Below are 14,552 nucleotides of genomic sequence, written 5' to 3'. Positions count from 1 at the left end.
TCCTTTAACCTGCAAAATAATCGACAAGTGATGTAAGTTAATCTTGTTTTTTAGTTGGAAATAGTAATATTTGACTTATCCCCATTGCCCCCCCCCCACTCCACCATAATTTAAAGAAAGTTTTTCTGAATTATAAAAAAAAGGTTTACAATTAGAAAATTAGAAAATGCTTCTTGCTTTAAGAGTTTTTAGATATTTGGATTAGAAACTTGACAAAAAGCAGGTCCTGTTGAACTATTATGGACCCTTTTCACAAGTCTGTTATGATGCATTCAACAGTGATCATACTCTTTAATCCTGGGAAGTTTTTAATAATTTTAATAATGTAAAAAAGCATATGAACATATATGTGCATCCATGAATGTATTATATTATCATTGCGTCAAATTACAAAAAAACGAATTACCGCTTATGCGAGGTGTTTCTAATGCAGCGTCTTTGGGGTTGAGAGTAAATTTGAAGTTATTCTCTCCTCTGACTGCCGTCGTCAGTCTCACACTATTTTTTTCCTTTTTCTGAAAGTCTTGAGAACACCGTCGTGGAGTATTTCTTTTATTATTTCAGCAAATAGGATTGTAAGATAATTTTTTGTTGAACTCTCCCATCCAGTGCACTATGAGTTTACCCAACCATGACGCCTTCCGCTACTGAGAAACTCAAAAACATCAAAAGGGTCTATTCAGACTCAAAATTACACATCCTGCAACAGGACTACAGGCGACGCAGTAGCGCAGTGGGTAGCCTTACAGCAAGAAGGTTGCTGGTTCGAGGCTTGGCTGGGTCAGTTGGCATTTCTGTGTGGAGTTTGCATGTTTTCCCCGTGTTGGTGTGGGTTTCCCCCACAGTCCAAAGACTTGTGGTATAGATAAATTGGGTAGGCTAAATTGTCCATAGTGTGTGTGTGTGAATAAGTGTGCGTGGATGTTTCCCAGCGATGAGTTGAGGCTGGAAGGGCATCCGCTGCGGAAAAACATATGCTGGATAAGTTGGCGGTTTATTCTGCTGTGGCGACCCTGGATTAATAAAGGGACTAAGCTAAAAAGAAAATGAATGTATGAATGTGACTACTGCTACAGTATTGCTGAAACGATCTATATTGTGCAGCCCTATTCCAATTTATCATATAATAACCGGTTAAAGGCTTCCTGTCAAGACCTCTGATTGTATTTTTTTATTCAAGCTTTATGCATTTAACTTATTTTTTTTAACACAATCATGTTTAATTGCTGTATTTGTGCAGAAAAACAACATTATCCATAATTCTCACTCACTAATCTTCCTTCGGCTTAGTCAATGATTATTAGGGGTCCACACAGTGGAATGAACCACCAATTACTCTGACATATGCGGTGGATGCCCTACCGCCACAAAGCAGCACTAAGAGTACACTAACACTTAAACACCTAGTGCTGGTGTGTTCTCTCATTCACACACATACTCATACACTACAGCCAATTTAGTTGATCCAGTTCACCTATACTGCATGTCTTTGGACTGTGGGGAACACTGGAGCACCCGGAGGACACAGGGAGAACATGCAAACTCCACAATGAAGTGCTACCTTCAAACCACCAACTTCCTGGTTATATTAGGCTTTTTAGCATATTAGGCAACAATGCTTATCACTGAGCCACCCACCCATGATTCTATGCAGATAATACCAACAGTATTGAGAAACCAGCATCAAAATAGATCTTCAGCCCACACTACTATCGAGCAGATGACGTAATCAGATCTCCCTATGCTTTCAGTATAATGAATAAGTCAGAATTATTAAGCCCCCCTGTTTATTTTTGACCCAATTTCTCTTTAAAGGAGAGCAGATTTTTTTTCAACACATTTCTAACGATAATAATTTTAATAACTCATTTCTAATAACTGATTTATTTTATCTGTCCCATGATGACAGGTAATAATAATTTTCTAGATATTTTTTCAGGACACTTCTATACAGTTTAAAGTGACATTTAAAGGTTAATTAGGGTAATTAGGCAAGTTATTGTTTAATGATGGTTTGTTCTGTAGAATATAAATATATATATATATAGCTTAAAGTGGCTAATAATTTTGACCTTAAAATGGTTTTCAAAAATTCAAAGCTGCTTTTATTCTAGCCGAAGTAAAACAAATAAGACTTATTTATAATGAAGAATGAATAAAGAATACTGACCAGTAGACAAAATATTATCAGATATACTGTGAAAATTTCCTTGCTCTGTTAAACATCATTTGAAAAATAATAAAAATAACAATAATTCGGGGTATAGGGGGGAGTAATAATTCTGACATCAACTGTATATATATTAATTTTAATGTTACTGTGTCAGTTCTTTACCTCATCAAAGCCATTAGGTATACAGTTCTGTACTTTTTATTGTACTTTTTATTGTCAGATTTATTTTGTCAGATTTCGTTTGGATAAAATCAACGTTTGTAACTGTATGGTTTTCCTATAGCTGGTTGCTTTATTTTATGGCTTATAACTAGGGCCAGACAGAATTTGCGGACATTTATTTTGCTATTTCAGCAGAGAATTTTGTAAAAAAAAAAAAAACTGCAGATTTTTGCAGAATGATTTTAGGAGTATTATAACTAAAAACTTAATGGTCCCACTTTATATTAAGTGGCCTTAACTAATAAGTACTTACACAGGAATTAGTAGTTTGTTACAATGTACTTATTGTATAAATACATGTATTAACTGTGTACTTATGCTTGATTAAAAACCTGTATGTAAATACATCTGTAATTAACTTTTGTAATTACATTTGTAAATACAATGTTGACCATCCCTTACACCTTAATCCACCCTTTAACCTACCCATACCACCAAACCTGTTCATAACCCAACCTCTATCCCAACTCAAAAGCACCACAAGTGTTCTCAAATACATAAACACGTTAAGTACATTGTATTTATTTTTTGATAGAAGTACATAGTAGTTAAGGACACTTAATATAAAGTGGGACCAATAATATATGAAATAAAAAATAAAACCTTTTTAACTTTTATTTAATGTTTACAATGCAAATTCAATTAGATTCACTTATTTGGTAAACAAAGCAAGTCCCTTATATAATATATCTACTAATGGAAAGAAAATATTACTTTACAAACTGTATTGTAAATAAATAATTCGAACATTTTAATATTATTTTATTATATCAAAATAATATTAGTAAAATGAATTAAAAACTGAATAAATATAAATTTACACACATTTACACAAGTAAATATGTAGAGTCAATGATGGGCTAAAATCTGCATAAATCTGCACATTTCTGCACGTGCAGGTTTCATGTCGGCCTACTCACAATTTTGACAAAGACTTGATTAAACTTCCTATTACTTAATTGAAAATATACATAACTGGTCCCATCACAGCAGGGGGCAGAAAATCACAGTTAGACAAAGTAAATGTGGACTCAACTTAAAATTTGATGGCAAATTGCTGCATTGCTTTTTAGGTTAAAGGTTGAGTCTGTGCAGCAAGTTACCTTCAAATTTTAGGTAGAGTCTACCTTTTTTTCTTTACAGTGTACTTGCTCTTTAATATCTTGTTGAATTAATAGTGCTGGAACGTGTTGCTTTTTATTATAATAATGTAAATCTGGTTGTAATGTTATTGGAGTGTATTCCACAAAGCATTTGATGATTGACAATTTGGTTTGACAATTTGGTCATCACAATTTTGTAGCTCATAGGTCATGGACTCATCCCATTAGTCCTATCAATAACACATAATGATGATTTCACAAATGTAATACCCCGAGATGAGGTCATAATTACTTTGTAAAGCCTAAAGAAAAAAATGATACAAGGAGCCCTTGTGTGAGATTTCGGCGCCACAAAACCCCAAAAGCTTTTGTGAGCTGCATCAAGATCTAATGGATGCTCAGTGTCCTCAAGGCTCTTCTCTTAACATTGATGATCTAATCACTTAATCCCCATTGTGTTCCCAGTGGACCTCAGTCCTGGTAATGAAAATGTTTGTGTGTGTGTTTCTACTTAACCTACTTTCAACCTCTTCCTTGTTTCTCCTGTCATTTCCGCATGTTATTCCATGTTCCTCTTTACTTCATTCTGCTCCTCCTTGCTCTTCTTTTTCTTAAGGGTTTCCTTTTCTTTTTGTACATGTTATATAGTTTGTATTTATGTGGATGTGTGATTAAAATCGAACATCATTGAACCACATTTGTCATTCCACCCTTTTTATCTTGTTTTCAAGTAAGCTGCTTACTGTAAATGTGTGACACTTCTGATTCATTAGTCGCTAAAGAGAATTGTCAAATAAAAGAACAGAGCAGTAAACAGTAAAACTGTTTGTTCTACAAACCAGAGTTAATCATTAAGTGCAATATTATGTTCAGAAATACAGTTTGCGAAACAGGCAGTAAAACAGCTAAACTGGATGACACAGGAAGTCAAACACATTACATTTTTAAATGCCAAAGTCTGCTCTTACATAAAAATAAGGTGGATACACAAATGGAAAGATGTGAGGGTCCACAAACTGCGGTGTAATAAATGTATTGTATAAAGTTAATTTAACACATTAAAGGCATAGTTCACTCCAAACTGAAAAATCTGTCATCATTTCTTCAACTTTTACTTGTCCAGATCCTGTGTGAGTTTCTTTTTTTCTGTTGAACGCAAAATCATTTCTTTTGAAAAAAGTTGGAAACCTGCAATCACTGACTTTTATAGTATTTGTTTTATTGCTAAATCAATGGTTTCCAGACAGGTTTCCAAATACTGAAGGTTTTCAAAATATTGAACATTGTTTCAACAGAATGAAGAAACTCGTAAAAGTCTGAAAACACTTGAGGGGGTGAAAATAGTGAGTAAATGTTTATTTTTGAGTAAACTTTCCTTTTAAGTGTTGAAATCATGTCTTTATTTTAGTTATTTACAATTAACCGCTTACATTTTTAAAAATAATTATTTTTCAACAACAAAGAATTTTAATGTGTATTTGTATTAGATAATGTGTTCTAGAAAATGAGTAGAAAAAATAAATACCTTATTTTCCAAAGTATCTCACAACAACCTCTATTAGGAAGTAAAAATCAACAAGCAAGTCAACCAAGCAAATTATAACTTGTCTATTTATATTTTTCACACATTGTTAGTTTTATTACTCAAATGCTACTGTTTTCTCTCTTTATATAAACAATAATATTACATATTATAGAAAATATGATAATGGTAAAAAAATATATTGTGTTAATGTGAATATATGTGGAATGCTTTACAATAAGGTTGTACTATTTAATGTATTTACCAACGTGAGCAAACACTAAACATTGCATTGAAAAGGGTATTTATTAATCTATGTTAAGTCGCTGTCAGATTACACGATTTTTTTTGTCGGTTACGAAAGTCACTGTCAGATTATGCATTTTTTTTCTCTTGATAAAATACTGACTTGTAGTAGGTAACAAAGTGCTAGACTACACGTTTATTCAAAATCAGTCATCCCATTAAGTATGCGACGAGCGTTATTTCCCAAAGCAGCAACAAGTGTTGCTTTAACGATATTTTCTATCTCAATTTCATTTAAAAAAAAAATCTTATTTCAGTCTTAACTCCATTATTTAAGGGCGTTTGTTACAACATGGATAGAATTAAACTTATTATTCCTTTATAATATTAACATATTTTCTTTGTAATCTAAATGTTTATTTTCCTGCCAGGGTTGCTTATTAAACACTCCTTAGCCTGAACTGCTGAGAGTGAGACAGAGAAAATGAAAGCACATCAGCATCAAGGAAAATCAATTGCTCAAGACATAATCTTTAAAATAATGAAATATAAAAACATTTACAAATATATGACAGAGGTTTGTGATACAACAATTAGAGTGAAGCATTCATTAAATCTTTATTTTCCATAGAGCAAAACAAATAATTTAATATTATTGTTGAGTGGCGGAGGAGCACAAACAAAAATACTTCAAAAAAACTTATAATTCATTAATTTTTTTTTCTTTTCGAATTTCGTTCGCTATAGTTTTTATCTTAATTTTTATGTATATTTTGTTGTGTAGTTATCTATAGACAAGAATAACGAATAACATTTGAGGTAAAGCACTTCAAAACAAGTCTGCTGTATGCGCCAAAACATGAATTGCTGTGAGATTGTGTTGGTTTGTTAAATAAAATAATAATAGGCTAATTTCAGATAGACTGTATTAAACTGTTTTCACTAGTAATGACAAATTTGAATTAGCATGAAATGCTTTTGCAATGTATTCGCGATACTGAGCATGTTCCCAGATTACCTTGAAGGAACAAACTCTGTTGGAAGGATGAGAGAACTCAGAAACTCGTTGTGGGAATGAAGATGTCTGCATATTTGTGCCAGTCTATCAGATAAAATTGCTTAAAACACCTTAATATTTTAGAAAAGGTAGTTAAAGTTTGCAAAACCAATGATTGATCTTATTCACCCATTAAACACCAATAATTACATATGCCGTCTACTTTTTAAATTACCTGACCGGTGCATTAACAGCAGGCACCCGCTGAGATAACCGAGAAATTATGTGCTCCTATTGCCCAGTGTCACCCACGTGATAGAACTCAAAATCAAACATGCTAGACTTTTTGTGATGGTGTCATGAGGTATTGCAGGCATGGTATCAGTTGTTGTGCCACATTACACGTGAAGAAACTATTCAATCTCGTGTCACAATGCCCATTTGTCTTTTACGAATCCCACACGTCAAGGAAATCGTGCCAAAATCATGACAAATTTGTGTGATCTGACCAGGGCTTTGATGTTAGTTTATGAAAATAAAGTTGCTCATTATTAGTTTGTTAACTCATAGAGCGTTAACTAATGTTAACAAGCATGAATTTGTATTTCATTAATGTATTAGTAAATGCTGAATCATAATTAATAAATCCTGTGCAAGTGTTGTTCATTATTACTTCATGTGATTAAATACATTAACTAATGAAGCCTTATTGTAAAGTGCGCCTAAAAAGAGTAATAAAAAGTCTATACACAAACATCACAGCTGACTCGATCTCTGAGGTTTATGTTAATAATCACTTTTTTTAACCATTACAGATTCTTGAGAAAAACAGAGGTGGATTACAGCAGCCATGGCGGCCATAGCAACAGTGCCCAACTACACCCCCTCAGTATGGGTACGGTTATGCCATGCCATCCCTCGCCTGAGCTTAACCATGCAGATGCGAGACAGCGTGTTCACTCCAGACAGCTGGGAGTACCAGCAGGTAACCCTCTCTCTCTGCCTTCTTGTTTCTCACTTTCAAAAACAATTTTCACACCTGACAGCTGGTGGTGGGCACGCTCATCATTCAGAGCGACACACATTTATTTCTGTCTCGCTCTCTCTATTTTGTTCTCTCCTTCGTGTGCTCCCTCTGAGAGTTTGTCCAAATGATATCACATATGTGCCATATAGCATGTGAACATCCAGAAACATTGTTTTTTTCATGCTGTCAGAAATATTTACTTATCGACTTGCAGAACATACTCTAACTCACAGCACTCTAATGCACTCTCAGAGAGATTAAACTGGAGTGTTAAAGTCAAAACCATTAGAAGCACTTTTCTGTCTGCAATTTATAGAGGCAAAATTGAGTTTGCATCTCACGTTTTTTAATGTTCAGTGGGTAAAGAACTGTAGACTCAAAGTAGCAGAGACTAAAAGCATGAAGGACTGATTTTAAAACAATAACTTTGTCATGATAGATATACAGTTTATTTCATAAGTGTGTTTCCACATTTTGCTAATATTTGGATACAATTTGTTTCATTTGTAACTTTGACTCAAAAGTACAGGTGCATTTAAAATCCTCTGTGAAGTTCTTTTACTTCAACACTCCTGTTTTTCCCGGGAGTCTCCCATGTTCCTCCCGCAACCCTCCCGTTTTGCTATATAACACCCAACTTTGGTACAGTATCCGCCGTATAGCAGCGGCCGCCCAAAACCAGGTGCATAATACAGTTACTAACACCACAGTACAGTTACTTTTTTACAGTTTACGGTTCTCAACACAGTTATTCAGAGACCTCACCCCCGAACACATTTTTGCTGTAATAAATTCATTAAACTTTTTAAAAATTTTGGTCCCATTTTATATTGTGGCCTTAATTAATATGTATTACACTGACCTTAATAATTCATTACAATGTACTTATTGTATAGATACATGTTTTTACATTGTACTTACGCTTGATTAAATATCTGTATGTAATTACATCTGTAATTAATTTCTGTAATTACATTTGTAATTATACTGTTGACCATCCCTTATACCTTAACCCTCCCTTAAACCTACCAATACCACCAATGCTGTGCATAACCTGACCTGTATCCCAACTTAAGGGCACCAGAAGTGTACTGCAATACATTTTCAACACATTAAGTACATTGTATTTATTTTTTGATGCAAGTACATTAGTTAAGGACACTTAATATAAAGTGGGACTTTAATTTTTAAATATTAGAAAATAAATTAGGGGCTTACTCATGGAAACTTTAATGTACCTTTGGCCCACAGCCCTCAATTAAGTTTGTTTTTTGGCCCTTTAAAGTTTGGGCACCCCTGGTATAGACACTATACCTAACATAATGTTCAATTATTCATTCATTTTCTTGTCGGCTTAGTCCCTTTATTAATCCGGGGTCGCCACAGCGGAATGAACCGTCAACTTATCCAGCAAGTTTTTACGCAGCGAATGCCTTTCCAGCCACAACCCATCTCTGGGAAACATCCACACACACATTTACACACACACTACAGACAATTTAGCCTACCCAATTCACCTGTACTGCATGTCTTTGGACTGTGGGGGAAACCGGAGCACCCGAAGGAAACCCACGTGAAGGCAGGGAGAACATGCAAACTCCACACAGAAACACCAACTGAGCCGAGGTTCGAACCAACGACCCAGCGACCTTCTTGCTTCTCACTGCCTCGCCCCCTAACGTAATGTTCTACACAATATTTTACTGAATGTTCATGAGTTTCCTGAATCAGTTACAGCTAGAGAGTAGCTGGGTTTCCATTCTAATATTTAGCTATTTTTTATTCTTTTATTCATTCATTCATTCATTCATTCATTCATTTTCCTTCAGTTTAGTCCCTTATTTATCAGGGGTCACCACAGCGGAATGAACCGCCAGCTATTCCGTCATATGTTTATGCAGCGGATGCCCTTCCAGCCATAACCCAGTACTGGGAAACATCACTTTACACTGGCATTCACACATACTCATTCACTACGGCCAATTTTGTTTACCCAATTCAAAAAAACGGAGCACCCTTAGGAAACCCATGTGAATACAGGGAGAACATGCAAACTCCGCACAGAAATGCCAACTGGTCCAGCCAGTGACCTTACTGTGAGGCTACAGTGCTAACAACTGAGCCACCGTGTCACCAAATCTTTTTCGAAGGAAAAAAGAATGCAATTCACATCAAGTTGTTATAGAGCAGCTGACTATAGTATTGGTTACCTAGTAACCAACAGTAAACAAGACAAGCATAATGGAGACAGCTGATTATTCACATGGATGTATATGGAATTCCACTTCAGTTGCCCAGCTTTATCATTACAAACATATACATTTTTCAACTTAAGGTTAACAAAATGCGCTAGTAAAATAAGTATTGTAAAGTTTGATTTCATGTGGACTTGAAGATGAAAAAGTCATTAAATTATCCACTTAACCAATTTGTTCAAAAGCTTCTGACTATTCAGCATACAGGATCAAAACACAACTTATATGTGTTGTTCTGAGACTTTGTCTCTTTTCATATGACAGACCAAATGTAGAAAGAGTGACGTAATGCTGTCTAAAACATCTTGTTTACTGAACCCCAGCTATTGTTGTTAGCATAGGAAGGGCTTGAGGTAAATGTGAGAAGCTGTCAGATTCTTTTGTCAAATGTTTGAATAATGTAGGCATACACTGGGAAAAATATAAATAATAAAAACTTTACTGACTCCTACTGACTGAGCCAACTCTTCTGTGGCAACATCAGCAATAAACTACTGTGCTCTGCACCAGAGGTCTGCTCCTGAGAACCCAAAGTTTATTTTCAACCTGCTTCAGCACACCTGCATTCAGGATCATTTGATAAACGCTTGATTAAGTGCTCCGGGTGTGTTTAATTAGGGTTGGAGCTGAACTCTGCTGGATAGTTGGTCCCTAGAGCAGGACTAAAGACCTCTGTTCAGCACTATACATACTGCACATCCATAAAGAAAACATCACAATTGCATGATTTGCATTACATAAAATTATCAAATTGCCAATACAAATATAAATAGTTCTTAGGTATAACCAATACTATATGTAACCATTACTATAAATTGCAAGCTTTAGACAGACCTTCATCAGTAATGTATGTAAATGACAGATTTTGCTTTAGTTTTATTTCTGTTAATTGTAAGTGTACAGATTTAAAAAGTCAACTACAAGTATGTTGTACTTAAACTGTGGTTCGATTGGATTGGAATATCTTTATTGTCCTAGAGGGACAATTTGGTTAGCAGCAATAGCCTGCACAGATCGGCACTCAAACAAACATAAAAAAACCAACCCAGGGTCATTCTGAAAACGTAGTCCAGCGGACGTGTCTGGAGACTGCAAAATACATCCCGGGAGGTACGTATTTGTGCAGTTTTTGTCTACGCGAATCCGCGAGAGGCTGCTGTGTGCGCTTTTCTTCTCTTGTGAGTGCCGCTCACGCCCGCGCTGTTCTCGCGTCAACCCACCAGAAGCCGATGTCTGACTGACCGAATGATTGACTGCGCGACCGGCCAATCGGCTGACCCACCCTCCTCCTTCCCTGAACCCAACCAGTTTTACCGACTGACTCGCCTGCCCGCTCACTTCCCTAAACCTGAGCAACAATTTAGAAAAGCCGTCTAGAAGAAGAAAAGCCCTCGTCTGTTTGTTTTTAAACACGTTTTCAGATTTCACCACGTTCTCACCCTGCTATGAACTCGTTCGCTTTATTTTTTGGATTCTGTTTTTGTCTTACCTGATTTCTGGAACTCCTCCTCTCTGCATCTGAAGTCCGCCGACGCACACGATGAGCTAACCGGACAAACTGATTGCGGCGGGAAAGCCCTCCACACGGAGGTAAGCGGTCAGCCGGCAAGCGCGAAAGGGAACGGCATCACACCTCCCTGTAGCGTTCGCTTAAAAAAATGAAATGCAGCCATAATTACCTCCCGGGACGTATTTCGCGGTCTCCAGAAACGTCCACGGGACTACATTTCAGAATGAGCTTGGGTTGCAACCAACAGTAAACAATTAAATTAATCATGATTAAGTAAAATAATTAAAGACAAAATCAGGGTCGTAAAAACTCCAAACACTGCATATTTTGTTCTTATCAAAACATCGTTAGCAACCAAACTGAGCAACATTGGCTCAGTAATGCAGTTTATGGCGTCACTATATTTGACCTGATTAATGAAGTACAAACTTGTTAGTTATGCCCCATTCATACGGGACGTCAGCGTCAACGCTTCCCATTCACTTTGAATGGGTGATGTCAAGCGTTGCCGAACTGCATTGTAGATCCATATGCGCCACTTCAGCATTGCTCGCTGCAGAAGTTGGGACTAGTTCAACTTTTCAAGCGCCGACGGAAGCATCAGCCAATCAGATCGCTGTATGCAAATACACCAGCTAGACAGTGGCCCATTGCTGACTGAATTTCATTGGCTGATGCTGCTATGACGCTCAATTTTAGCCCCAACTTCAGACCACCTTTAGTTAAGCGTTGACGCTGAAGCCCCATATGAATGGGGCATCAAGGTCTGCTTTTTGTTGGCCTGTTAATAAGCCTGTTGGGCTTCATTTTTAGAGAACCACCAGCTAGATGCACATTATCTCGCTTATTACACAGCTACTTGCTACAAAGGTAAGCAGTTAGACAGAAAACTTCAATCTGAGGAATAATAATTTGCTAACTTTTTAATTATAAGAAAACAAAATAACAGTAAAAAGAAAAAATGGCTGGATGGAGCCTACACAAACCTTCTTCTTTTATTATTCCATCACAATATGATACCAAACAGTCAAGAATATGTGTGACAGATAAGATTCATTAAAAATTTTGAGAACATTTTAAGCATTTTTCCTTAAACTGGAATTGTAAGCAACAAGAGTTTAATTTACAGCAAATTAAATCATTATTAATGTTAAATAGTGTAAACTTTAAGGAAGTGGAAGTGAAATCAAATCAGTGATTTACAGATTGTTATGCCTTTTTAAAATGTGACTGAGTTGACAAACTGTTTACTATTGGTTAAGATCTAAATACTTTCAATAGTTTTAGTGGCTGTTATCTAAGAATGCTTTGTAATGTCATGATTGACCAATTCCTCTTGTATTCATTCCTCAATTTTCCTCAAGTGGTCCTAAGAGCTGTGTAATAACAGTAATTATAGCTAACAACTTTACCTACTACGTTTTTCAGTGACCTTGGTTGCATTCTTTTTTCACTAACCTAACAAAAAAATATGCCCAAATTCGCGTATTATACATGGACCTCCCAACTTTGCAATTTGTATGCAAATTGTGATTTCAGCATTTTACAAAGTCAGATTGAATGACCTCTTCAACGCTGATTCATTTGAACTTTTAGTCATGGTTTAGGATTCTACAGTGTGAAATGCAAGGTTATGAATGCTCAGCAACTGGTAAATCTTGAAGCAAGATAACCAAAGCAAGTTCTGGTAGTATTTTACTATTTATTATTATTATTACATTTTTGTTTTTGTCAAAGCAGTTTTTGGAAGGCTTTATAAGCATGAACAAAACCCACCAACTGCAAGGGGAATCACAATGATAGAAATTGTCATTTGATAAGGGATTTAAGAATTTAGATGATTTTCAGTACAGCATCGTGGGTAATGTAGTTTTCTGCATGATTTTTTTTTTTAACAAACAAAACCAAAAACACCTGTCATTGAAAACCTACAAAGTTATTTAGCTATGATGGTTCCATGAAGAACCTTCAACATGTAGGGGACTTTTCTATAGTAATAAACGTTTTTTAGATGATCAAATAGAAATTTTCACTTTGAGGAACCAAAAAAAAAGTAATAGAAAAAAAATACTTTTAATCCCTCGCTTTTTTTAAAGAGTGTTGGAGTTCACAACTTAGATCTGCCTTTAAGGAAACAGTCAATATTTTTTTAAATAGGGTCATTTTACAAGATCCTATAATTAAAGTTTATTTTTGAATTCATTCAGCCAATCTCCGGGTCTGGTGGGAGCTATTTTAACTTAGCTTAGCATGAATTACTGAATTCGATTAGACCATTAGCATCTTCATTAGCCATTAGCCATTAACATCAAAAACTTCAAAAAAAAAAAAAAAAAGTAGATTATTTTCTAATTTAAAGCTTGACTCTTCTGTAGTTACACTTTAAGATCAACAGAAAATAAAAAGTTGAGCAAGATGCTAATGGTCCAATCCGATTCAATGATTAATGCTATGCTACGCTAAAAGTGTATCCGCCAGACTTGGAGATCTGCTGAATAGATTAAAAAATGGTAAAACTCAACTTTAGGTGACTTGTAAAATGAGCCTATTTCCAAAACAAGTGGAGTGTTCTTCACTTAAAAGGTTTATCAGATAGTGTTATTCATGTCCCTTTGAAGAATACTAATGGTATTTATGCTTCTGAAACATGACTTATACACTATATTCTCTTATGCAAATAAATAAATAATGTTTGCTTCAGATACTATTGTAGCACTTTATGTGCGATTCCATCTAGTGACACTATTAATGCAGAAATTAAACAGCTGCAATGTGGTTACCATTTGAAAAAAAAAAAATGAAAATAAAAAAATGCCCAACTGCAAATTAATAAAGGTGGAAGAGACAAATCCAGATTACGCCTGCTGCCTGAATGGCTTTAGCGGATAAGACGCAGATGATAAGAGAAAGATGTGTTAGGGAAATAACAGACTGTGAGAGAGATGGTAGAGAGGAGAAATGAGAGAGAAATACTCATGGATAATAGTGGGAACTGGAAAGAGAGGAGAGAAAAGAGAGAGATGAAAAAAACAAGAGAGAGAGAGAGAGAATCAGAGGGAAAAGCAGTAAATGTATTTAAGTAGGTCACAGATTATTAATAGAGATCCAGTGGCGTGGATAAAAAGAAAGAAAGGGGGAGAACAGTGAGGGATGAGTGAGCGGAAGAGTGAACCACAGGGAGACGAGAAGGAAAGAGAGACAGAGAGAGAGAGAAATTGTGGAAGATGAATTAGGACCAGATTGCAAATGTATAGTATTTGAAGCCTGAATGCACAATGTGTGTTTGAACGTGACGTCAAGCTTTAATTACACCTCCCTGCGCTCTCTCTGAGTGAAGCCTCAGTGCTGTTTTAGCCAATAAGATTAAAGAGACATCCTCCATTTTATGGCACACTGCTTTGCATACTGTATATGCAGATGCTGGAACAGTAAGCAGATATGATGTACGTGTACTCTGTGCTATTAAATGGGAAAGAAATGGTGCAGGATTTACCTTA

The 14,552-nt window shown here is 35.7% G+C and overlaps 1 protein-coding gene across 5 annotated transcripts in view; it reads left to right on the top strand.

The window, feature by feature from the left end:
- Positions 1-14,552, top strand: part of ttyh1 (tweety family member 1) — a 62,144-nt gene that overhangs the window by 7,405 nt on the left and 40,187 nt on the right. For 4 of the 5 annotated variants that reach the window (XM_003200152.7, XM_009292145.5, XM_009292147.5 and 1 more), the window contains exon 2: positions 7,079-7,248. In XM_003200152.7, coding sequence (XP_003200200.3) covers positions 7,114-7,248 — 135 coding nt within the window. In that variant the 5' untranslated portion in view covers positions 7,079-7,113. Of the gene's footprint in view, positions 1-4,793; positions 4,842-7,078; positions 7,249-14,552 lie in introns of all 5 variants that reach the window. The other variant, XM_009292146.5, reaches the window with a different exon arrangement.

Source organism: Danio rerio, chromosome 16 (assembly GCF_049306965.1).
Source record: "Danio rerio strain Tuebingen ecotype United States chromosome 16, GRCz12tu, whole genome shotgun sequence".
Taxonomy (NCBI): Eukaryota; Metazoa; Chordata; class Actinopteri; order Cypriniformes; family Danionidae; genus Danio; species Danio rerio.
Note: the sequence above shows the minus strand (reverse complement) of the source record. Positions and strands in the feature narration are given on the sequence as shown.